The 27,507-nt window shown below is 35.4% G+C and overlaps 1 protein-coding gene across 10 annotated transcripts in view; it reads right to left on the minus strand.

Moving 5' to 3' along the window:
- The window catches only part of GRIA4 (glutamate ionotropic receptor AMPA type subunit 4), a 392,195-nt gene that overhangs the window by 90,902 nt on the left and 273,786 nt on the right, over window positions 1-27,507 (minus strand). For all 10 annotated transcript variants that reach the window (XR_012132554.1, XR_012132555.1, XM_073239344.1 and 7 more), the window contains one exon: window positions 14,485-14,538. Coding sequence is in view for 8 of the 10 variants with exons in the window: in XM_073239344.1 (XP_073095445.1) it covers window positions 14,485-14,538 (54 nt within the window). In the remaining 2 variants the exon portion in view is untranslated. The remainder of the gene's footprint in view (window positions 1-14,484; window positions 14,539-27,507) is intronic.

Here is a 27,507-nt window from a genome sequence, read left to right on the forward strand (position 1 = left end):
CCAAATTGTCTTGATTACTGTGGCTTTGTAGTAGAGCTTGAAGTTGGGGAGTGAGGTCCCCCCCACTTTATTCTTCCTTCTCAGGATTGCTTTGGCTATTCGGGGTCTTTGGTGGTTCCATATGAATTTTTGAACTATTTGTTCAAGTTTATTGAAGAATGTTGTTGGTAATTTTATAGGGATTGCATAGAATCTGTATATTGTTTTGGGCAGGATGGCCATTTTGACGTTATTAATTCTTCCTAGCCAGGAGCATGGGATGAGTTTCCATTTGTTAGTGACCTCTTTAATTTCTCTTAAGAGTGTCTTGTAGTTTTCAGGGTACAGGTTTTCACTTCCTTGGTTAAGTTTATTCCTAGGTATTTTATTCTTTTTGATGCTATTGTGAATGGAATTGTCTTCCTAATTTCTCTTTCTATTAGTTAATTGTTAGTGTATAGGAAAGCCACAGATTTCTGTGTGTTAATTTTGTATCCTGTAACTTTGCTGAATTCCGATATTAGCTCTAGTAGTTTCGGAGTGGAGTGTTTAGGGTTTTTTATGTACAATATCATGTCATTTGCAAATAGTAACAGTTTAACTTCTTCTTTACCAATCTGGATTCCTTTTATTTCTTTGTTTTGTCTTTATTGCCATGGCTAGGACCTCCAGTAGTATGTTGAATAACATTGGGGATAGTGGGCATCCCTGTCTTGTTCCCGATCGCAGAGGAAAAGCTTTGAGATTTTCGCTGTTCAGTATGATGTTGGCTCTGGGTTTATCATATATGGCCTTTATTATGTTGCGGTACTTGCCCTCTGTACCCATTTTGTTGAGTTTTTCTCATGAATGGATGTTGAATTTTATCGAATGCTTTTTCAGCATCTATGGAGATGATTATGTGGTTTTTGTCCTTCTTTTTGTTTATATGGTGGGTGATGTTGATGGATTTTCGGATGTTGTACCATCCTTGCATCCCTGGGATGAACCCTACTCAGTCATGGTGTATGATCCTGTTGATATATTTTTGAATTCGATTTGCTAATATTTTGTTGAATATTTTTGCATCTACATTCATCAGGGATATTGGTCTGTAGTTTTCTTTTTTGGTGGGGTCTTTGGCTGGTTTTGGTATTAGGGTTATGCTGGCTTCATAGAATGAGTTTGTGAGTATTCCCTCGTCTTCTATTTTTTGGAAAACATTAAGGATAATGGTTATTATATCTTCTCTGTATGTCTGATAAAATTCCGAGGTAAATCCATCTGGCCCAGCAGTTTTGTTCTTGGGTAGTTTTTTGATTACTGCTTCAATTTCTTTGCTGGTAATTGGTTTGCTTAGATTTTGTGTTTCTTCCTTGGTCAGTCTTGGAAGGTTGTATTTTTCTAGAAAGTTTTCCATTTCTTCTAGGTTTTCCAGCTTGTTAGCATATAGGTTTTTCATAGTAGTCTCTAATAATTCTTTGTATTTTTGTGGGGTCCGTCATGATGTTTCCTTTCTCATTTCTGATTCTGTTGATGTGTGTTGATTCTCTTTTTCTCTTAATAAGTCTGGCTAGAGGCTTATCTATTTTGTGTATTTTCTCAAAGAACCAGCTCTTGGTTTCACTGATTTTTTCTATTGTTTTATTCTTCTCAATTTTATTTATTTCTTCTCTGATCTTTATTATGTCCCTCCTTCTGGTGACTTTAGGCCTCATTTGTTCTTCTTTTTCCAATTTTGATAATTGTGACATTAGACTATTCATTTGGGTTTGTTCTTCCTTCTTTAAATATGCCTGGATTGCTATCTACTTTCCTCTTAAGACAGCTTCTGCTGAGTCCCACAGAAGTTGGGGCTTTGTGTTGTTGTTGTCATTTGTTTCCATATATTGCTGGATCTCCATTTTAATATGGTCATTGATCCATTGATTATTTAGGAGCATGTTGTTACACCTCCGTATGTTTGTGGGCCTTTTTGCTTTCTTTGTACAATTTATTTCTAGTTTTATACCTTTGTGGTCTGAAAAGTTGGTTGGTAGAATCTCAATCTTTTTGAATTTACTGAGGCTCTTTTTATGGCCTAGTATGTGGTCTATTCTGTAGAATGTTCCATGTGCACTTGAGAAGAATGTGTATCCTGTTGCTTTTGGATGTAGAGTTCTATAGATGTCTATTAGGTCCATCTGTTCTAGTATGTTGTTCACTGTCTCTGTGTCCTTACTTATTTTCTGTCTGGTGGAGCTATCCTTTGGAGTGAGTGGTGTATTGAAGTCTCCTAGAATGAATGCATTGCATTCTATTTCCTCCTTTAGTTCTGTTAGTATCAGTTTCACATATGCTGGTGCTCCTGTGTTGGGTGCATATATATTTATAATGGTTATATCCTCTTGTTGGACTGAGCCCTTTATCATTATGTAATGTCCTTCTTTATCTCTTGTTACTTTCTTTGTTTTGAAGTCTATTTTGTCTGATACTAGTACTGCAACACCTACTTTTTTCTCCCTGTTGTTTGCGTGAAATATCTTTTTCCATCCCTTGACTTTTAGTCTGTGCATGTCTTTGGGTTTGAGGTGAGTCTCTTGTAAGTAGCATATAGACGGGTCTTGTTTTTTTATCCATTCAGTGAGTCTATGTCTTTTGATTGGTTTATTCAGTCCATTTACATTTAGGGTGATTATCGATAGGTATGTACTTACTGCCATTGCAGGCTTTAGATTTGTGGTTACCGAAAGTTCAAGGTTAATTTCCCTACTATCTAAGAGTCTAACTTAACTCACTTAGTATGCTGCTACAAACACAATCTAAAGGTTCTTTTCTTTTCTCCTCCTTTTTCTTCCTCCTCCATTCCTTATATATTAGGTATCATATTCTGTACTTTTTGTCTACCCCTTGATTGTCTCTGGGAATAGTTAATTTAATTTTGCATTTGCTTAGTAATTAGCTGTTATACTTTCTTTACTGTGGTTTTATTACCTCTGGTGACAGTGATCCAACCTGAGGACCACTTCCATCTATAGCAGTCCCTCCAAAATACACTGTAGAGATGGTTTGTGGGAGGTAAATTCCCTCAGCTGTTGCTTATCTGGAAAGTGTTTAATTTCTCCTTCAAATTTAAATGATATTCTTGCCAGATAAAGTAATCTTGGTTCTAGGCCATTCTGCTTCATGGCATTAAATACATTCTTCTCAAGTGCACATGGAACATTCTCTCCAGAATAGACTACATACTAGGCCATAAAAAGAGCCTCATAAACCTTCTGGCCCATAAGGTTTCTGCTGAGAAGTCTGATGTTAGCCTGATGAGCTCTCCTTTGTATGTGATTTTATTTCTGTCTCTGACTGCTTTTAACAGTCTGTCCTTATCCTTAATCTTTTCCATGTTAATTACTATGTGTCTTGGTGTTGTCTTCCTTCGGTCCCTTGTGTTGGGAGATCTGTGGATCTCCATGGCCTGAGAGACTATCTCCTTCCCCAGATTGGGGAAGTTTTCAGCAACTACCTCCTCAAAGACACTTTCTATCCGTTTCTCTCTCTCTTCTTCTTCTGGTATCCCTATAATGTGAATATTGTTCCGCTTGGATTTGTCACACAGTTCTCTCAATATTCTTTCATTCTCTCTGTGCCTCAGCTTTGTATTCCTCTTCTTTAGTTTCTATTTCATTTATCATCTCCTCCACTGTATCTAACCTGCTTTTAATACCCTCCATCGTGCTCTTCAATGATTGGATCTCCGACCTGAATTCATTCCTGAGTTCTTGGATGTCTTTCCATACCTCCATTAGCATGTTGATGATGTTTATTTTGAACTCCTTTTCAGGAAGAGTCATGAGGTTCATATCATTTATATCTTTCTCGGGAGTTGTATTAACAATTTTACTTTAAGCAAAGTTCCTTTGGCGTTTCATGTTTGTATATGGCACCCTCTAGTGTCCAGAAGCTCTACTCTGGAGCTGCTCATACCCTGAAGCAATGTTTGGGGTCGCACGGGAGCCATATTGGTGACTTGGGGGGAGGAAAGAGCTGTTCCCCACTTTCTGGCCTCTGTGCCTGTCTCCACTGCCTGAACCAGTGGGCTGAGCACACAGGTATAAGCTTTTGTCTCAGAGCAGCTGGATGTGGATCCCTGCATTCCACAAGCAGCTGGAATCCCAGTCACCCCAGGAACTCTGCCTGTATTAACTTTCCAACCCGGTAGTCACGTGAGTCTCATGAAAGCACCATGAAATGTAGGTTTGTGCTCCCAGCGCAGATCTCTGGAGCTAGGTATTCAGCAGTCCTAAGCCTTCCACTCCCTCCCTGCTCCATTTCTCTTCCTCCCACCATTGAGCTGGGGTGGAGGAAGGGCTCGGGTCCGGCCAAGCCACAGCTTTGGTACGTTACCCCGTTTGGTAAGGTCTGCTCTTTTCTCCAGGTGTATGCAGTCTGGCACAGTCCTCTTTCCTGTTGCTCCCTCAGGATTAGTTGTGCCAACTATATTTTCTAATTGTATCCAGTTTTAGGTGGAAGCCTCTGTCTCTCCTCTCATGTCGCCATCTTTCACTCCTGTGTATTCTTAACACAGATATATGTGTTCTTAATTTTGGTACCTATAATGATGTCCTTATTAGAAGCAGGGTGTTACTGTGGGAAACAGTCCCAGCTCTGAATCCCACCTCTGTAACTTTCTAGCCTTATTTCCCCTATGCAAATGAGAATGATGATGCTAAATAGGTAGTACATCTGGTTTGAATTCATAAATAGCTAATTCAATAGCTATTACTAATTAATTCTTTCAACAAATATTTATTTCAAGCCTATTATGAGCCAGTGGATTTGACAGCTTATCAGTTACATTTGCATTTCACTGGAAAAGAAACTAGACACCAGAAAGCAAATCTATTGTTTTTGAAATGGGAAAAACAATGTCCATCAATCTCTAGCTAGTAAAATGTCAGTTGAACATTTGTTTGCTTCTACAAGAACATAGAGCAGACCCACAGGCAGTCAAAAAAATTTTGGTTCCCTAAAAGCCGCAGTGATTCAACTATTGCATTAGTTGCTAATTGATGACATTATTATTTTCTTTCAGCAGTGTTATCCCACAGTGCCAAGACACACAGGCTAGGCAAAGGTGTAGCCTTTGGAGAAATCATCTGACGTAAAGTCTAACTGATAAATAACAGATCCCATTTCTCTGATTCCATCCTGCTATGCTGAAGGTGAAGGAAAAATATTACCACATCTGGCTATAAACTCCTTTCAGTTATGATCTGAATGAATGGTGGGTAGCTCAGTTCATTTTAGTTATGTCTGGTTGAGTACAGGCAATATTTTCCTTTCATATATTTTAAAATACTTTTATATAGAAAATTGATAGGATCTAGACTGTGAAACAGTTTTCTTGGAAACAGTTTATTTTGGTGGCCTTTTAGATTTCAGTTTTTATCCAGAGAAATATTGGAGGACTGATAGTTCTTAGTAACACTGCAATAATACTGCAACTGTCCAGTGGAGATGGGGAGGAATCAGTGGTTAAGTAACTATGTGAACAGTGCCCTTGAGGACAGGGAAGAGACCAGAGGAGAGGCTTTCTGCTTGTGGAAATGAGCTGTTCCACAGTGATTGCATGTCACAATGGTTAGTGATCTCCTAAGATTAACTTCCTATTGACTTTTAATTTCCATTTCCATTTCATAATCCTCTTGGGGGAAAGTGGAGAAAGGAAATTTAAAAATTATAGGGCTTCAAATATCTTGATGACTATTAATGTAAACTATAGTTCCTTCATGTCATAGGCACTCAATAAATGCTCTTTATTTTAATTTTACGTAATTTAGCAAAAAAAATTTCTGCTCTTTTGCATTTCAGGTTTACAGGTTGGCTAAATCATATTGGGATAGCTCTGGGGTAGTTAACAGAAGGAACATCAAGTAGAATGGGAGAGATTCTCTCTTAACATCTTTTAAAAATTAGGCTGTTAAGAAACCGACTTGTACAAAGTCTGAGTTTTTGATGATCAAGTAGATAGATGGTGGAGTCAGACATGCTCAATGCAGAAAAGTTGAAAACTATAGGAAGCCCAGAGAAAAAAATTCTAAGTTCATGAGATCTTAATTAGGGTCATTGTCCTTAAGTAAAAATGTAAATTTTGGAAACTGAGTTCTACCTCCCATTCTGGCACAAGCAAGACACCTAAATGTGGACAAGTGACTTTACTCTCTGTTTCTTCACTTCCTTATCTTCTAACCGAGGTGTGACTGGTGTGTGCATGTGTGTTGTCTGTGTGCCTGTAGGTCTGCGTGTGATGCCGGGAGAAATACAAGGAATAGATTCAGTTCATCTTTAATGATATACCCTGAACCTTCTGTAATTTTATACTACTTTATGACAGAGCCAGGTGTTTCCCTAGATGTAAATTGAATATATTTTAAAAAATAAAAAATCTAAGTGAGAGCAAAATTTTAAGAATTTGCCTTGCAGGTGAACAAATGTCAGCCATAATTAAATCATCCAACTTCTGGCAGCAGGTGATGAAAGAACTGGTTATAAATACAGAAAAAGTTTGTGAAGCTAGAGCCTCTTAAGGGTGGTATTGGAAATAATTAAATGAATGATCTCTTTCTGGCTATATATTTACTCATTTTAAATTTATTTATTTATCTGAATTTATTTACTCATTGCAATCAGACAGAAGAGAATTTCAACCTTGCTTTTGAGACTTAGGATCTGTGTGATCTTGGGTAAATTACAATGTACCCCATTTTTTGATCTATAAGCATCTATATTGAGGTTTAGTTAGAAGAATTATAGTAAAATAACTACAGTGACATAAGCTGGGTGCAGCATTAAACAGATAAAGAGTAAGGATACACGGCCCTTTTTATAAGGTCATAAAAAGATACATGTAATAACTTTGCAAGTGTGCTAATGTCTTATGTACAGGTGGACCACAGGATACTGGACAATACAGGTAAAGAGGAGGTACAAAATTATTTCATGAATGAAAATAAATCAATGCATATACTATCAGCATAGAGGTGATTTGTAAACCCAGAAGAGGGGCTAGCACATTGGGTATATAAGGACAGCTTTCTGGAGGTGACTATTAATTGGGATTGGTGGGGTAAGTTCCTGCTTATGGGACAACAACATCAGCTAAAGCCATGAAGATAAAGGCAGCATTAGGCTGCTGGGAATTAGTTTGGTTTCAGGAATGGACATGTGTGAGGTGGAGTGGAAACAAGGTGCTGAGGCTAAGCAGGGATACTTCTTCAGGGGCTTTGTTTATTAAGGTAAATAGTAAATACTTGATCCTAAAGGGTTTTCATAATGTGGTGCTTAGACTGAGAGTGTTTACTCTGGTAGAAGGTGATAACAACCAGGGTAACAGCAGGGTGTCATTTCGGGAGAACCACAAAAAGTTCTGTGGAGGGTGAGAGGACAAACATTAGCAGGTAGGGTTGGAAAAACCATGGGGTCTTTCCCTTTCATGAAGGGCCTAAATTCTTTTAATGCATTTGCAGCCTGGAGGCAATGAAATAATTTAAGCAGAGAAATGATATTATCATATAATCCTTGAAAGCTCATACCTGTCTTTAAAAAAATAACCAAGAGGCAAATGAACGAATAACTGGAAAAGAGAAAGTCTAGGGGCAAAGTAGGGAAGCAATTTTCTGACTTAAATTTCTGAAAAACTAACTTCAGTAAACTAAGAGATTAAGTTTTCCTGCCTCTAAATTTCTGTGAAATTCCTAGAACAGAGCTTAATCCTAGAAACCGTGTACATTCTTCAGTACCTCTGGTTGATGAGAATGTGTGAAAAACATACATGTACCCACATACAAACCACAAAAAAAACAAGAGAAGAAAGATTTCAGCAACCTTTTACCACTTCTTACAAACTTTGCCCATCCTTAATATGCATTTGTTAATGATAGTGGCAGTGATAATCACAGGCAATTTTCAAGAATCAGGGAGGGGCATGTCTGTCCACTTGCATATCAGGCGCAGCTTGTGCTATTTGGATGGTGTCAGCCTGCTGGGGTCTTCTTGGACCCCCTAGCAGGCTAAGGTTTGAGTAATAAAGAGAAGGGATTCTCATTTCTTTTGGCCTGGCTAGATGTCCCAGCACACTGCAACAGCTACAAAGACTGAGGATGAGTGGGACCTGGAAAACAATCCACTCCTATTTAGTCAGGATAGAAGGATGCATAAGATGAACTGCAGTTAATTGAATATAAACTCAACTTACAGATAATGAAAGGACAGTTTTAAATAACGCTGGGGAGCATTCACAGCCATTTGCATCTATGAAATTGAATGTTATTTTATTTAAATATATGGCCTCTGACTTCTATGTTTCAGTCAAAGAATTTAATGGTCACTAAGAAGCCAATATTTCTGTGACATTATTTATTTTTTTCTTGGTTTAGAGGATTATCATGTTAAAAGAACCCAAAGAATATCCATATTTAAATTCAGCTTCTCCAGATATTAACCTTGTTTAAATAAAGGAGGTCCTTAACATTTAAAAAAATGTGTGTTTATAAATTTGTGATATAATTTCATCTATCATATATTGATATCTGCTTTGCTTCATTCTTCTCTTTTTGGTAAATATAAGTTGGACTTTGTACTTTCTGCTTTGGTTTCCAACATTATGACTACATAATATTTTAAAGTTTCTGGAATATTTGTAGCTACCAGTAACCAAAAATAATTATTTTAGAAATCAGTTTTTACTACTACTGTTAAATCAGTCTTTTCTTCAGCTATATCAAAGTATAATTGATAGATAATCTGTAATATACTTAAAGTATACAATGTGATGATTTGATATATGTATATATTGTGAAAGGATTCCATCATGAAATTAATTAACATATTCATCACCTTACATATTTAACTTTTTGATTTTTTTTTTACATTTTGGTGAGAACACTGAAGTTCTACTTTCTTAGCAAGTTTCAATTACATAATACAATGTTCTCCACTACAAGTCCTCGTTACACATAAATCCTAAGAATTTTTTGTCTCATTACTGAAAGTTTGTACCCTTTACCTATTTCTTTCTATTTTCCCTACCTTCCTGGATACTATCATTCTACTCTCTATTAACTAAAAGTCTTAGAAAAAGTTTTTCTAAAAGTTTTTTGGTGGAATCTTTAGGGCTTTCTACAGATAATATCATGTCATTTACAAAGAGACACAATTTTACTTCTTCCTTTTCAATTCGTATGTTTTTTATTTCTTTTCTTGCCTAATTGCTCTGGCCAGTATTTTGAGTATTATATTGATAAATAGTAAGAGAATGGACATTCTTTTTCTATTTCTGACCTTAAAGGGAAAGATTTTATAGCTTTTCAACATTGGATATATTATTAGATGTGGGCTTGTTATACATGATCTTTGTTGTATAGGTGCATTCCTCTTATACCCAATTTGTTGAGAGTACTTTATCATGAAATGATGTTGAATTTTGTCAAATTCTTTTTCTCCATCTATTGAAATGGTCATATGATTTTTGTCCTTTTGTTAATGTGGTATATCACACTGATTTGCAGATGTTTAATAATCCTTGCATCATTGGGATAAAACACTCTTGATCTTGGTATTATCTTTGTATTATCCTTTTAATATATTGTTGAATTTTATTTGCTAATATTTTGTTGAGGACTTTTGCATCTATGTTCATCAAGGATATAAGCCTGTAATTTATTTTTTTGTAATATCTTTGTCCGGCTTTGTTACCACTGCAATGTTGGCCTTTGAAAAAAGTCTGGAAGTTTTCCTTCCTATTCTATTTATTGAAATAATTTGAAAATGACTGGTATTACTTCTTCTTTAAATGTTTGATAGCATTTACCTATGAAGCCATCTGGTTCTGGACTTCTTTTTTCTCAGTAGTATTTTGATTACTGATTCAAACTCCTTACTTGTTATTGGTCTATTAAGATGCTTTTTCACCATGATTAATGCTTGGTAGGTTGTATGTTTCTAGGAACTTACCCATTACATCTAGGTTATGGAAGTTGTTGGTGTATAATCCTTCATAGTAATTTTTTATGATCCTTAGTATCTGTGTGGTGTCAGCTGTAATGTACCTTCTTACATTTCTGATTTTATTTAAGTCTTCTATCTTTTATTCTGAGTCTAGTTAAAATTTGTCAATTTTGTTTATCATTTCAAAAAACCAGCTTTTAGTTTCATTGATCTTTTCTACTATCTTTTAGCTTGTATTTCACTTACTTCGACTTTATCTTTGTTATTTCCTTTCTTCTATTAACTTTTGGTGCTTAGTTTGTTCTTCTTTTTCTGGTTCCTTAAAGCATAAAGTTAGATTGTTTAGTTGACAACTTTCTTCTCTCTTATGTGGGTATTTATCATTATAAACTTCCATCTTAGAACTGCTTTTGTTGTATTCCTTATGTTCTGGCATGTTATGATTCTCTTTTATCTCAAGGTATTTTTCGATTTCTCTTTTGATTTTTTCTTTGACCCATTAGAGCCTCAGGAGCATTTGGTTAATCTCCACATGTTTGTAGATTTTCGTTTTCTTCTTGCGAATCATTACTAGTTTCATATCATTTTGGTTGGAAAATATGCTTGATATGATTTCAGTTTTCTTAAACCGATTAAGACTTGTTTTGTGGACTAATATATGATCTGTTGTGGAGAATGTTCCCTGTGTGCTTGGGAAGACTCTATATTCTTCTACTGTCAGATGGAATATTCTGTGTGTCTGTTATGTTCATGTGGTCTAGTAGGTAGTTTAAGTCCAAAGTCTCCTCACTGATATTCTGTCTCAAGGATCTGTCCACTGTTGAAAATGGGGTATTGAAGTTCCCTACTGTTGTATTGCTGTCTATTTCTCTTTTCAGACCTTTACTACCAAAAAAAAGCAATGTTTGTTTTATATATATTTACATGCTCTGATGTTAGATATATAAATATTTACAGATGTTATATTCTGTTGATGAATTGTCCCCTTTATCATTATAAATAAGCTTTGTTCCTTACAGGGTTTGGCTTAAGTCAGTTTTAACTGGTATAAATAAAGCTGATTCTTTCCTCATTTGCCATTTGCATGGAGAATGTTTTTCTATTCCTTCAGTTTCAATCTATATGTTCTTAAAGCTGAGATGAATCTCTTATAGTCAGGATATAGTTGGGTCTCTTTTTTTCTTTTTAATCCATTCAGCCACTCTATGTCTTTTGATTGGAGAACTTAGTTCATTTACATTTAGTTAATGGTAGGAACGGACTTACTACTGACATTTTGTTAATTGTTTTCTAGCTGATTTTAGTTCTTCTGTTCCTTTCTCCCTCTCCTACTCTCTTCTTTTGTGATATGATGATTTTTCTGTAGTGGTACATTTTGATTCCTTTCTCTTCATCCTTTCTGTTTCTACTACAGGTTTTTATTTTTTCATACCATGAGGTTTACATAAAACATCTTATAACAGTCTATTTTAAGCTGATAACTAAATTTTGAGCACATACAAAAGCTCTATGACTTTACAAATTCCCTCCCACATTTTATGTTTTTGATGTCACAATTTGCATTTTTAATACTGTGTTCCCATTAAGAAATAATTTTTAAAAATACTTTTGTATTTTAACTTTTATATTAGAGTTAGAAGTGATTTTACCCATCACCATTACAATATTGGAATATTCAGAATTCATCTATATCTTTTCCTTTACTGGTGGTGTTCATATTTTTTTCATATTACTGATTTGTGTCCTTTTATTTCAGCTTGAAATGTTAGCATTTCTTGTAAGGCTTTTCATGATGATCAGCTCTTTCAGCTTTCATTTGTCTGAAAAATTTTTTGTCTCTCCTCCAAATCTCAAGTAGAACTTTGCCAAGCACAGTATTCTTGATTGACAGTTTTTTTTAATCAGCATTTTGAATATATCATCCCACTGCCTTCTTGTTTGTAAAGTTTCTGCTGAAAAATACACTGATAATCTTACAGTAGTTCCCTTGTACTTAAGAAGTTGCTTTTCTCTTTGTCTTTAAAGTTTGATGTTTTTGCCAGATCCCTCTGTGCTAAGCCTGTGACTATAGTTTTAGCAAGTGCTCGTGTGCTTGTAAAGAACAGCTTCTTTGTTTCCTATAGTCTTGTGGTCTTGTGGACATAGTTTCAGAGCTAGGTATTTTGGGGAGCTCTCTTGAGAGGCAGTCTTAAAAGATGGGGTGTTAAATATATGCTCCAAATCCTTTGCTTCTCATGGAGAAGCTGGGAGTTGGGGATTCCCTTCTGTTTGTGGAACTGTGCTAGGGTTAGTGTTTATACATTTGGTTATGTGCCTCAACCTTTCTTGCCCACTTCAAAGTGGGTATTTTCTTTTCTTAATGACTTGGCATGTAGGAGTTGCTCAACTAGTTTCTGGACTTCTCTCAGATTGCTCCATGAGAGTGTCTGTGGGAGGAGGGAAGTTTCGTAGCTTCCCGTGTCTTCGTTTTGGTCCCTCCAGCTAAATGGGTCTTGATGAGTTGGCTAAGTAGCAGTTCCCCATTAACTGTAAATTGTAAGTTATAAATGGAATTATTCTCTTAATTTCATTTTTGGAATGTTTGTTGCTAGTACATAGATTGTTATATGTTGACCTTACATCCTGCAAATCTGCTGAGCCCATTTATTAGTTCTCATAGCTTTTAATTAATTTCTTAGGATTTTTCTACACACAAAATCTTTTTCAGTCTGGATGACTTTTATTTACTTTTCTTACACAATATCCCTTGCTAGAATGTTCAGTACAAGCTCAAGAAAAATGATGAGAGGGATGTCCTTGTCTTGTTTCTGATCTTAGGGGAAAATCATTCAGTCTTTCAACATTAAATATAATATTAGTATAATCTTTCTTTGATACTGCATTGATTTCACATTTGGGAATCCTATGCACATAGTTCTCAAGCAATAGTTATTGGATTGGCCCAATGAAACAAAAATCACTCTATTTTGAAAGTCACAGCTATTTGAGGATAAATGAGTAAAGCAATAGAATCTATAATAACACATTATATTATAATGTAGATATGCACAAGTTACTGGCTTAATCATGTGTTACAATGATATCAACCACATATAGTGAAAGCTTGGTTATTTTTAGCGAGAGTGATGATTATATTCCCTAATACAAATTATTTTTCTACTGCACATGATGTTACTTGGTCATTATATAGATGACTTAAATATGCTGCCATGTACTAGGATTGCTTAAGACAGCCTGTGATACCCATTAGGATGTTGTAGATATTAGTTTTTCTATTTCATTTGGTTTGTCAGTGATAAGTATACACTTCTGGCATGACAGTCTATAACACACTGAATTTTTTTTTAACCGTTTGGAAAGAATAGGTGCCAGATTCTTCTGTTTGCTAGAATCTCCTGTATAATGTCATGGTGAATGCAGACATTCCATAAACATAAGGTTTTTTTCTCTTATAGTGATTAATACCACTATTAAAGTATAAATCAGCTTTATATTTTATATTTTTTAAAAATATATTGAAACATCCAGACTATGGGTCTACCAAAAGCAATGGAAAAGCCAAGTCAAAATTTCTCAGTATTTTCATTATAAGCTGTTAGGCAGTAAACTTTATTCAAGAAACACAATACAATAAGAGTTTATAGTCTATTTCTACATTTCAGTATCTCCATAGTGAACTACCTCCCAGTTCACTATGGACTGAAAATTTCTGTTTCAATATGTGATGGCTCCCTCACCATAGAAGTGCTAAATCTGAATCTCTTTTGCAGCCTGTTTCTTTTCCTGTTTCAAGCACAAGATCCTCACCAAAGAAACATGTGGTAGGAAAAGAGAAAAAGGAGAAAATATTCTTAACTTTCCTAGGATAAACCGCTTTTGAGATCAAGCCTTTGGGGCAGATGGTACTCTAATATGCAAGGAAAATGGCCCTCTGCTTAGCCAGTTTCCCCCACACTGCAAAGTTAATAAAGAAATATTTAGTGAGCCTTGCCAAGAAATCTAAAGGACTTGCCTTTGGCCTTTAAAGATTTTATACTAATACATGTTTCTTGTTCAATAGCCATCCATACGTAACATGTGAAAAGTTGACACAGTTTTTAAAAATTTAGATTACTCTGAAAAACTTCCTTATTCAGCTATTTTGATCTTGTTTTTCTTAAAATTAGAGGGCACGGGTCATCAATTTCAATCATTCTTGTAATACCCTAAATATTGGCAGTTTGTATTCAGAGTAGCACATTTATCATTTACACAGAGAAAAGGCCACTATTTAATTTGCCAAGTGAGATCATAATTAAAGCAAACATTATAATTAGTTGTAAAGGTTACTTTGGCAGATACCAAACTAATCTATTTCAAAATATATTGAACTCCACATTAGAAATATAATGATCATTGTAACAAAAATAATATCTTATGTGTTAGAAAAAGTTCAGTAAGCAATGTAGTCTTATCTTTTTTTGGAGAGTTATTTTAAAGCACAGTTAAAATAATCTTGAATGCTTGAGCAATTCTGATGAAAAATAGAAAATAATGGGTTCTTACCAAGTTTGCAATGATGTAATGGTAGCCTTTAACATGCTTTCCAACACTCACAATCTGCAAAGACATAATGAAATAAGAGAAAACCAATTTAGTTTACTGAATTATTATATATATATGTATTTGAAAATATTTAATTATTCTAGCATAATACCACATGGAAATATAAGAAAATAATAGAGTTTTCCTTATAAAAGTAATGTATCTTAATTAGAATTCATAAGCTGCATTAAAATTTAAGTGGTTAAAGTAAAAAAAAAGACTCTAATTCCTTTTCATTCACACAGTATAAATGACCAATCATTTCATTATAACTTATTCAGAAAGCTACTATGCTATCATTCTCTCAAAGAGAATGACAATATGAAACAAATAGTTAATATCTATTTCTAAAAAAAATATAATTAACATAGAAAACTTAAAATGATTTTAGTTCAAAGAATTTAGATGTATTTAATTTATTGATAATTTATAGAAATGTATGAGGTACTGTTAGTGTTTTCAACTGGTAAGAATGATTTTATGAGTTGACAGGATTTTTGTTCTGAGCAGCAAGCAAGATTTTTCTAAGTCACCATCTGTTTTTAGATACTTGTGATACCACAGAATATTTAGTTAATTTCACCTGCATATGAGCAGGTGAGATATAGCAATAAAATAGAGTAATAAATACAGCAAATATAAAATAGAGCAATGTTTTATTATAATAAAAGAATAAGGACAAAACAACATCAAGAGACTTCTTTCTGCTAGATTCATTTCTTTTTCTAAGAATGCTTTTAGGACTGTCTAGGAAATTGGGAACAGAATTTTTAGGAAAATGAAATATAGGATTTAAAAAAAATACAAATTTATGTCTACATTTGAAATTAAAACTCTTACTTTGTATAAAACTAATAATTCCTTCAGTAAGAGAAAATCTGATGACAGTTCCTAATTAGCAGTTCTGTAACCTCATTGGTGTCCTCAAAGGTAACAATGTAATACAAGATTTGCATATACTTTCATCATCAAAGAAATAATTAAATTGTTTTTAGAATATAAATGTCCTCTAAAAACAGTTCTTTGAAAGTCAGTGATTTGTGTATGAATTGTGCTGGAAAACAAGAGTTTTGCATATTTGACTATTGGTGAATTGGAATCTGCTCATCTCATCTCTTCTTTTTGATTACATTTAAGACCTTTAAGTGTTTAAGTTTTCTGCAGTTTCACTACAATTAGGTTGGACTTTTACTTTTTATTTTTGTGTGTATTGCTCAGAATTGGTCATGCTTCCTGAATATGAGGATTGCCCTTCAATAACTCTGGGAAATTCTCAGCCAATATCCCTTAAGGTTTTCCTTCTAAGATGTTTTGTATTTGTTTCTAACAGATAGTGGAACGTTGGTTATCACTGGCTTGGGGCCACTTTTATGATAATTTCTCAGTTTCCAGACTCCCAGATCACAGTATGAGTTATCAATTCAAATACAATCTGCCCAAAGAAGACTGTGATGACAGATTCTCACAGAAGATGTCTCCTGCAGCACACTTAGCCCAGGCCAAGACAGAAAACACACCACTAGAAGATTCTTTTCTACTCTTCCATTTTATTGGAGTGTCACCCTTCAATAGTCTGGCTTTATATGGGATCTAAGGTCTAGCTTATTGCCTTGACTGAGGCGAGTGCCAGATACTGGGTTAGCACTAAATCCCCAGGCAGGTTTCCCAGTCTGGCAACTTCCTTCAGTGCAGTTGCTTTTCATTCTTGACCCCTGGAGAATTTTTTTTACTTTATTGGGAGCTCAACCATGCGCTGGTAATGTTTTACATAGCACCTCTAAGTGTTTTATATCGCCAGATTTACCTAGTCCACAGTTTATCTAAAACTGATATTTCCTTGACCATGTCACAATAAAGATGAGAAAAGAAATAAATAGATGGGATTAGAAAGAAAGTTCCGTCAAGAAAGAACTTAATTAGTCTTCGTATTAGGTAATTTAAACCTGAGTGATTTAGCATGGCCTGAGCAGGCTGGAGCCCTCTTACTCTCCGGGAATCCCAGATATAGCCTGTGCAAAGACAATTATCAAGGAACACTTGGTGACCTGTACTCAGCTGGGAAACTGCATACTTTATTATTGAGTCTACTAGAGGTTCCTGATGTTTGACCTAGGTAGGGATTGTTGCCACTCCGCCATCCCTTATTTAATCTTTTGCTGATTCACTGCAACTTTCTCTGGTGCGGCTAGTTAAACCCTTTTGCACACTGTTTAGCCCACATATTCATCCTGCCTCTTCTCTTAACACTCTCGGCTTGTGATTTCTGTGTGGCCACAGTGAATAACCTCTGTTTCTTTTAAATTAATTTCAGAGTTTAAACACTTGGAACTGTTAAAAAGATGTGGAACCTGTGGAAATTCTGCACTGTCTCCATAAAGAAATCACTGTCAGTTCTAGATTGCCCAGCAAAGAACTACAATAAATTAAAGTTTATGTAATACATTTTTAAGGGGTGAGGACTTACAGAAACCACAAACTGAAAGTGACAAAAATCCCAGCAGAAAAAGCCTTGCAAAGCTGGCTATGCATCAGCATTCCGGGAACCAAGGGCCTTGGGGAGCAGCGATGTGAAGATTTATTTACCTGGTTTGGTGATGCTAGGGAGAATATCATTTTTGCTGAGCCAGTTCCTGGATGGGAAAAACAAATGTGTTGCATAAACTATTGCAAAGGCTTCACTGCCTTTGAACACTCGCTGCCCTAATGTTATGGTGGCCATGGTTTAAGGTCAGATCTTGGTCCCTTTGCCAAGCATCCGCCACCAGATAGAAATTTCTTTGTGAAAAAATTGAATTTATATTCCATAGTAAAGTGTCCTGTACCTGAAATGTCATTTGTTCACATTTTTCTTAGATTGGGAAAACTGACACTGTCATGGGTGTGGTTTACACAGCTTTCTTCATGTCAACCAAAGTGAAGACTACCTCAAAATAAAAAAGAAAAAAAATCGTAGTGACTTGACTTGGGATGCTGGAGAAACCTTATGTCTTTGCATTTCTCCTGTTATTTTTTTTGAAGAGGGAAAATAAACAGCTTGGGGTGAAAGATACGAATATAAAATAGCACTACCTTCATACATGTGTGTTTGGTCCAGTTGTGAAGGGAAAACAGGGCCTAAGGTGAGAACTTTGTTGTAATAATTAATTATGGCCTTTCATAAGGACAGAAAAATGTAGTAGAGAATCCGTGTCTCTATTCTTTTTATCTTCTTAAAAGAAAGAGACAAGGTAACTGGACAAAAACTAATGATCAAGTGTCTGTTTAAAGCTCTAGCCAATGGATTAGCAAGAATATACAAGTTATATTGATTGTTCACTTTTAAAGGAGCCTGTCTTTACAAGAATAAAACACTTAAAAAAAGTGACTTGTTGACTCATTTAATTACTTTTTCTAATTTGTTTTTTGGGAAACAGTTGTTGAGACATATCTATGGTGGTGGTCAAATGATTCAGTTCTAAACTCAGGGCTATGAAGACTAATAAGGTAAATGCCAGATACGGTCACTGCAATTGTTTTATTAACAAATTATGGCATAATCAATCTTTATGAATGTGATTTCTAAATCTTCACTCGTTAAAATTAGGGAAAAATGAATCCAGGGCACTTTTCCATCTGGACCCCACCTTTACATAAATTTAGTTCAGTAAAATGTCTCCTATGTATAAGTTTTAGGTAAGGAGATTCAAGGCCTGTAAAGATAAGGAAGTCCGCACTGCTGATAAAAGGGTGTTTATTATCGCATAAGGGGATAATGCTCAAACAGAAGTAACTGAAATACTACAGCAAAGGGACTCTGCCATGGATTTTAAGAAGTGGTGTCATCTGATTGAGAGACTAAGATAGCTTTAAAGAGAGAATAAATGCTAAATAAATATTGATTGAATGGATGAATAAATAAGCTAATGAGGATATAAACATCACAAACACTAGTTTATTAAGACCCATCTGAGACTCATAAATGAATGAAAGTTCAGCCTCAACCCACAATCCAATTTCATGTTAATCCTGTTTGTATCAGTGGTGTATTAAGCACTCAGGGGTCTTCCTAGATAAGGGCTGGTGTGTATTACCTAGACCTATTACGAAGCTGCGATCATTATATGGAGCACTGTCTTCAAGCTAAAGACCTGCAGTGGCACTCTAGAGTGTGAATGATTTGGTTTCCTTTTAACTTGATTTTAAAAGTCAGCTGGAAATTCCTCTCCCAGACATTATTATGTTCTAGAGAATTCAGTGACAAGGAGAAAATGGTACAACATATTTGGTAGTTATAAGGACATGATGCCTGGTGTTAGAAACTTACTGTAATGAGGGCAGTCACTCTCACTAATCCCTTTGTTCTATAGAAATTCCAAACACCCAAATGTCCCTTGAATATTGATTTTTAACATGATTTAAAATATGTTAGTACAGATAAAAACAGAGCTTTAGTTTGCTTAATTTATTTAGTTTACTTCAGCTCCACCAAAAGAAAAAGATGAGGCAAGGGGCTTTTGCAAACAAGTTGTGGACTTAAAACTACAACCTTGTAAGATAGTAAGCAAATGGGACTTTAGTTCCAGGGGTACGTTGCACAGATGGGAGAGGATAATAAAGAACCTTAGACCAAGAAGAACTAAGGCTGTTTAATAAAGAAGAGATTTAGGGAGAAGATGGGGAATAAGAACTCTCATCAAATATTAAGAAAAGAGGTACACAACACTTGTGTGTGTGTATGTATTTTTTATTTTCTGTATACTTGGGGATGTTTGAAATTAAAGAAGTTTTTAATTAGGACAACCCCCTCTTTTAAGGGGGAGGGAACAAAAGGGATGCCTGCCTCTCAAAGTGGTGAACTCTCTTTCATTGCAAGTTCCCAGCAGAGGCAGTAAAGGATGTTGAGGTAGAGTCCTTCTTGGGCTCAAGAATCCTGGGGGGGCTCAAAGTCCTAAGTCTGTATTGTCAGTCACTGGGATGGACACGAGTGGTACTCCACCTGGGCTTCTCCTCTTACTATTTCAGGGCATACTTGCTCACCTTCTAACTGCCAGTGCCTGAATCTCCTTGACTCAGGGTCTTCTCTGGTCTGTAGAGCCCACTTTGCCCTTAGGGTGGAGAGACCGGGTCAGAAGTGCCACGGAATTAATGCCGTCCTCCCCAGCAGCCCTCATACAATCACAGACAGAAGCTGGTCATAAATACTGCAACTTCCTTCTCCCCCAAGTGAGATGATTCTGACATCTATGTTCTACACTAGCTTTCAGTAATTAGTTTATGCTAATTTTAAATGAGATTAAACCCCTGCCACCCACATAGTAATTTGCTAGAAAGATGAATCTTTTATTGACTGAATTTTTCCACTCCCCTTTCAGTGTGTTCTTTATTTCCCAAAGCAACTGATTACACAAAAATTATGGGTTTTAGGTATGCTTTCGGGGGGTACCAAACTAAGACAGTCTTCAAATAGAAAATTTACCAATGTGGTAGTGAAATATATAGTGTAAAAAGCACTTATTTTGTTGGCTAACTGTCTCAAGGTTTTCATAGCTGTAGTGTAACACATCTGTTATATTTGGAATTCCTAATCTCTATGTATAATCAAGAATTCAAGTTTCATAAAATATAATGCATTTATTTGGATATCTAAATTTGGTGAAAAAGGCTTATTCTTTTATAAGGGAAATAGGAATAAATCAGTATCTTTAATAAATTCTTCATATTTATGACATATGATTTGCTCCATCATACTGTCTTATATACCTTAAGGACATCCATTCTTGGTGGATTTGCTGTGTTTCTTTGATTTTATTCTAATTAGTAAAAAAAAAAAAATTCCTTCAGTTTTATTCTTTCAGATGGCAGATTATAGATCACTTTAGATACATCTCTCCCTTTCTGGGGGCCCTGCAAGTGATATGATTTAAATAGAGTTGTGTTACTATGAACGAAAAGTAAGTGCTGAAATCCAGGTGTTTAATTCCCACTCCATGACACCCCATCTCCTCATGATAACTGCCAATAGCTTCAGAAAAGCACATAGTAGAGCGTTTCCTTCTCTCTGCCTATTATGCTGGTTCTAAAATCCTATATCCACAAAGCTTGAATAATACTATGATTCTCTTCATGTTAACTATGAACATCTTTTAGCAGAGATCCATTTTGACTTTTATAGAGTTTTACTTTAGTGATTGAAAATATTTGCAAAGAGGCACAAAAGATTTTATGGAATTTGTGATTATGAATTTGAAATGCACATAATAGCTTGAAAGAACCAGTGAGCAGCATATTCTCCCTTAATTAAAGAGCCATTTTGTAAGAAGCAATATAAAAAAATAATTCTAATGAGATGTAGGTGGAGGGGGGGGTAATCCTTTGCTTTCATAAACAAACACATTAAACAAATATAGTCATTAAGTGATGAAGCTGTGACTCCAGCCTGGGTCTTCTGACTACATTTTTCATACTTTTTTTCACTACTCCCTGTTACCTTCCTCAGGCCATAGCAATTTAGAAAAATGACTTATTTGGGGCCAATAATAATATGTTTCATAAGAAGAAAGTGAATAAAACAGGTATTTGTGAGAGTGATATTCCTTCTCACATTAGATATTTGGTGAATGCCAAAGCTGTTTATTAGGAAAACCAACTTCTTTCTCTCAATGAAAAAAAAGACACAGTTCCTTTATATCAATCTTCTGTTTGAACGTATTGCTTATTTGAATAACAGCACATATGTAAGGTGTTCCTAATTCCATATTGCACCAGCATGGAGCAGGGACACACAGATGGAGAATTATCAGGTAAAATTTAACACATCCATGTGTAGGTTTGTAAATTATACATCCATAATAAGACTCATTAGCAGAAAGCTTAAATAACTTCGATTCAGTTTTGTATAGCTTGTACTTTACCTAGTGTATATTTAAAATTATAGTTCAACTGTATTCTAAATGCAGTTAATGCAAATCCTACTCAATACAATATATAGTTCTTTCTATGTGATGAACTCAAAGCAATCAGTTGAAGGTTAAACAATTTACAGTAGCATTCAGTGTTAAGTACAAATTATGGTGTTCTCTTTGAAAACTGGAATTCTATAAATGACAGTAGATACAGTTAACTTTCTGTTAATCAGAATACCTCATTTCCTGAGATGTCCTTAAGTGGACATAACAGTAATGAACAAGTATTACTATTGGGTTATAAAGAAAACTTGAGGGGACTTTTGGTGCAGTCATGATGGTAATAAAAGTTATATTCAAATGCTATGTATTGTCATATATGTTTCAAAGGGATATATAATTATGAGGGAATATTTACTGAATTATATGTAAAATAGGTTCAAGAGGAAGCAAAATTGATCAAACATGGTCTGTAGGAGCACCGTGTGAAGATGCGGGTCCCGGGGTGGATGACCTCTAGGAGCCGGCCTACCTGACAGGAGGCGATTCTGTGCCTTTCCTGAGTAGAGAGCTATGTGAGGAGCTCCTAGGAGGCTTCAGGGTAGCATCATGTTCCCACCACTGTCCCATTGCTTTTCTTTCTTGTACTCATTTGAAATATTATCAACTGAGCTTTTTTACCTTTCTCATTTTTCTTAATCCAAAACTACCCTTATTTTCTTGGAAATATTTTCTCTTCTCTTATTTTTAGGTGAAGAAAATATAAAGAGGTGACTCAACTCAACTCAACAACTATTTGAGGCATTTTTAAGATAGTTTTGTTCATAATTTTGTAATAGCACCTCATTATTTAATAGCTTCAGTTAGTAAAACTTTTTGATCATAAATTTTAAAAATTTTTTTATTTTTATTTTTTATTTTGTTATCATTAATCTACAATTACATGAAGAACATTATGTTTACTAAGGCTTTCCCCTACCCCAAGTCCCCCCAACAAACCCCGTTAGAGTCACTGTCCATCAGCATAGTAAGATGTTGTAGAATCACTACTTGTCTTCTCTGTGTTGCACAGCCCTTCCCTTTCCCCCAGTTATGATCATAAAATTTTAAATGTGCATGTTTGTAATTATATCTAACAGATGAAATTGTGATTAAATATGTAAGATTAATTAAGACATACGGTCTAAAAATTATTTTCTTTATTTTTATTTCCACAGAAAGTTCTTTGCAGTGGAGTTTATTTGCTTTGTCATATTTCAAATAGTTTGGCACTAGAGAAGCAGGTTCCTATGAAGTGGATTCAGAGAGAGGACATAGATGTAAGCAGACGCCCTATCTTAATAAATAAGTAGAAATTTTTCTGAGCCCTATCTTAATAAATAAATAAAAATTTTTCTGAGTAAGCCCTTTACATGTGTTCAATGACTAACTCCAAAATTATTTAGAAAAATAAACAAATGAAAGATTATAAGAAAGAAAATATAGAAAAAATGCCTCTCCCTAATAAAAGAGATTCTCCTATTTGATGTCAGTGTAGTATTTGCATACCAAGTTAACTGGATAGGTATTTGCTCATGTTTACACAGGACAGTCAAAACTTACAAACTGTTATCCATGATAAATGATATTGTTAAAATAGCCAAAAGAAATTTCCTGTTTTGTTTTTTTTTAAACCCTAATCAGATCAGTTAAACTTCTCCAAATATTAACAAAAGTATTGGTAAACATGAATTCCTAAATTAAGTGTGCATCATGGTGTTTGGCAAAGTAGACATATAAGAAATATATTTAAGAAGTAAGTTCTCACTATCATTATTTGGCATTTTACTTGTTTTTTGTGTAGCTCCCTCACTAAAATATATAAGCTCTATGGGACAGGGAATTTTACTAAGCAGGACATTGCCTGGTCTAGATTAAGCACTCAACAAATATTTGCTTTGGATATGTCACATAAATGAAGTTAAACACTGGCATACATGACAGAACAAATCAAGTAGAGAGAGTGAGAACCATGCCGACCAGCACACTACTTGGTCACCAGTCTGCCCACCTTCCAGTCATTTCTCTATGTTGTCATCAGGATTATTGTTCTAAAACACCAAGTTGATCATGTTTAAGAGCATCCAGTGACATGTAAATGTTATGATGAATATAAAACTACTTAGTGCAGTTTATGAGGCCCATTGTAACGTGTCTTCAGTTTGCCTTGACCATCCTCTCATTCCCCATGCACTGGATGTTCCAACCATATTCTCTGGCTTTCCCGGCACACGAGGCCCTGTTCCAGAGCTCTGCTCTCCACATGCCATCTGCCTTGAATGCTCTTCCCCAGCTCCTCCTCCCGGGGAATTCTGACTCATCTTTCAACAATGTCACATCTTTCTTACATTTTCTATATTGCACTATATTATATGCTTGTATTCCTCTGTTTTCCTTTACATTTGGAATTCCTTTAAGGAATGGACTGAAATTGATTTAACTTTGTATACAGTGCTTGGAAATTGGTAGGTCTTGGATAAATGTTCGTTGACAAAATAAACAATGGATGAGTGCTGTGTACATGTATAAGAAAGGTAAATGATAGTGTGGGGTGGGCAGAGACAAGAGAATTCATTTCCCTTGTGTTACCTGCAAGATGTTTATATTATTATATCATTACATCATATTAAAATATTTGTATTTCAAGTTTACATTATGTTAATCAGCAAAAATAATCCCAAATTACGTATAAAAATAGAATTCATATATATATGTATATATTTCCAGTATAGGTCTGTGGTTTTAAAGGAAAGCACAGGGCAAATGCAGAGACAATTTAAGCTTAGACTTTGGAAGAATATAACAATCATTTAGTGTATGTGACTCTAGAGAAAAAAATCTTAAAAAATAGAAACTAAATTCCCAATGCACAATTTTGACTTTTCTTTAATTTATAGTGATAATGTGAAAACTTTTTTTTAAAAATAAACATCACTTTAATTTCCTCCCACAATCTGATCTTAAACTTTGCACCAGTTGTATGTGAGTTCAGAGAAGATCTAGATGATCAGCAGGGAAGTAGTATACAATCATGTTAATCTTAAGGGGTTAATTTTAAGATTAATTAACCTTAAATTAATCTTAAGGGGAAGATTAAGAATGAATTACTTCCATTTCCATTCTGTCTGAATCACAGTGATCAAAAAGATGCGTCATTCCATTTATTGACGGGTAGTACACTCTATTACTGCACTGTTTAATATAAATATTCTAGAATTTATAAAGTGCAGTTATATTTGTAATGTTTACAAGACCCAGAGAAGTGTCCTCAAAGGTACTGCTGAATGTTTTGCTTCCTTTTTTAAATCTCACTGCTTTTTAAACATTTAAAGAGTAGATGCAAAATTCTACTGAAATAAATTGTGAAGTTTACTCTCTTTCCTACTTAATGAGGAATATGACTTGTCTTTCTCTAAGCCATAGCAGAGCAGTTTATGCAGCTGCTTTCTATTTAAGGCTAGAAAAACTCATTCATATCTCTAAATTTGTCAAGCAGATTTTCCAATCTTTTTTAAAGAAACTGAGCTTTTAATGTTTGTGTCAACAACAGTAATAATGGGAACTATTCTAATATGTTCTTGCAACATCAACTAAAACAAATTTCATTGAACACAATCAAGTCCTAGAATTCACAATTCCTTCCAGACAAAAGTCCTTGCAGTCTGACAATCATATTTTTCTTCTGCAAAACCCATATTCTTTGCTTTTCTTACTTTTCCTTTTATTTTAACTTTATAATGAGGAATAGCTGCAACCATGGTAACAATTGCTGAGACACCATTAGGGACCCCTCTCTGGCCCCACCAATTCCATTTGCACTAGGCTGACTGAGGTCTCTATAGGTGTGTCTTTTTCTATGAAAACAAGAAACCCTGTGCATCATAATGGGACTTGCACATTCAAATCACTTTTGCAATTTTGACCTTGCAAAAAAGCAAGATCAGAGAAGTACAATTCACCTTTTTAAGCACAACCTCATGTCTTTTAAGCTCCTTCTTACTTTGCTGCAGCGACTGATGGAGCAAAGCTCAAGATGGAGAAGTAGCTTTACAACGAAGCCCAAGCAGCCGGCTCTGCTGGTCCTGCAGGGCAGGAGACTGCTGATAGGATTTCTTTGCTGTATGGTTTCTTTGAGTGGCTGATTTGTTCCCGTTGCATCTCACTCATTGTTACTTGAATATATGGAAATGAAACTTTAATGCTTTTTTCAGCCTATACAGACTATAACAGACTCTAGAAAAACCTAGATATACCATCATCTTTGGTGGGTGAGATAATTCTGGAAAAGAAAGCTTCTCAGGGAATTGAGGGCTTACCTTCAGAAACTTCAAGGGCTCCTGGGTGCTCTTAACTACACAAAAGAGATACTTCCTGCCTGTATCTTCAAGGGAAGGTCTGTCAGACTTCATTGAATCAACACTTATTTTTTGACCCCCTTTCACTTCACTGAGTATATATTGGTAAATGATAAACAGATCTGTCTCTGATAGAGATACGATTTCAACAGCAAAAACGCTCAACTGAGGCAACTAAGGAATCCATACTCCTTGCTTCCTCCAGTCTTTACAGCATCACCTTTGATTACGGAGCCTCTCCAATTTCTACCTCTGCCCCTTACCCATTTTTTTTTTTCACATAGAATTAGTTCTACCTTTTGGGCTTTTTCAGATCTCCTTACTTTTGCAGTTGTTTCTGTTTGGAATACCTGTCCCCCCTTCCTGTTCTTGGGCAAATACAAAGGCCTGACTAAACTCAGTCACCACATCTTCTGGACTTTTGATACATTTTGTAATATTTAGGTTTCTAACCCCATCAAATAGTCTTGTAATCATTTAGTCATGTTTCTGGGTTGCCAGCTTGAGCACAAGCATTCCCAGCAGAGGGGCTGTGTTTTGATCATCTCTGTACAGCACTGTCGTGCCTGGAACGCTGTCGGCACACAGACGTTGAAAGACTGTATTAGGAATCAAGTTCAGAATTGTCCTGTCTACTGCTATTGGCTCATTCCTAATGTTACAGTGTGGTGCTTAATCCTTCTATGGGGATTCAGGTAATCAAAGCTATTATCTCCAATGATCAGATCTCTTCCATAGTGACTACCCCTCCTGTACTTTTCTTTGTGCTTTTTAAAAAAATCTCTAGTGTCTTTTATACTTTTGTTTTTGAGGGGTTTTTGTTGTTTGGTTTTGTTTTAGCATAAAGAAAATTGGCCTTATGGCTACTAGCCAAGAACTAAAATGCCCCATTTCTTCTAGATAATTACCTAACCAATTATGTCACACAGAGGCAGGTGCTTAAGCCTTTGGCTTCTTTGGATGCCTTATTTGTTGTCAGAGATGTTGATGGAAGTGGAGGTAAACCAAGTAGAGTTATAGAGTTGGTACAATTCCTTATGTTAGAGAATTCTGAAAATATGTAAGTACAGACTCTAGATAAACAGGCTCTATTTGTTGCCACACCTTTGGCAATTTGCCAAAAATCCTGTCTGGGTGCTCACTTCTCATGTAGGTGGTGCTAGACAAGGAGGCAGCTTGATTTATAGTAAATTAATTGGGGGCCAAGCCCACATTTCATTGCTTATGTGCAAATGGCCACACTTCTGTTTGTGAGGAATTTTCCTCTTTCTAACTGATCATGCCGTGAGGTAGGATTATTGGATTCTTTTGGTGATACAACAAAGCTTTGAGGTCAGTGATTGCTTTTAGGCTTTTTTGATTAATTTGCAAACACTACGGGAAGGTCTCTGAGTTTGCCAATTATCTGAGATTCACATTGTGTCTAATGGGACACTGAATTTCCCTTTCATATTGTGAAAGTGGAACTACTGCTGAAAAGGACACAATTATACTTGAGGTGGGGATGAAAAGGCAGTTTCAGACACCTGCAACCCAACTTTACAGCCATTTTTCTTAATTCATTTGTTATACATTTGTTTCATATTTTAAGATCTGTCCTTACCCACTTCTGATCAATACTTGGTCAGACTCCTTAAATACATCCATGGTTTGCCCTAGGGCCAATATAGTCCAGTTATTTAATGCCTTTGGTATCATCATCTATTAAA

The sequence above is a fragment of the Manis javanica genome, chromosome 6 (assembly GCF_040802235.1).
Source record: "Manis javanica isolate MJ-LG chromosome 6, MJ_LKY, whole genome shotgun sequence".
Taxonomy (NCBI): Eukaryota; Metazoa; Chordata; class Mammalia; order Pholidota; family Manidae; genus Manis; species Manis javanica.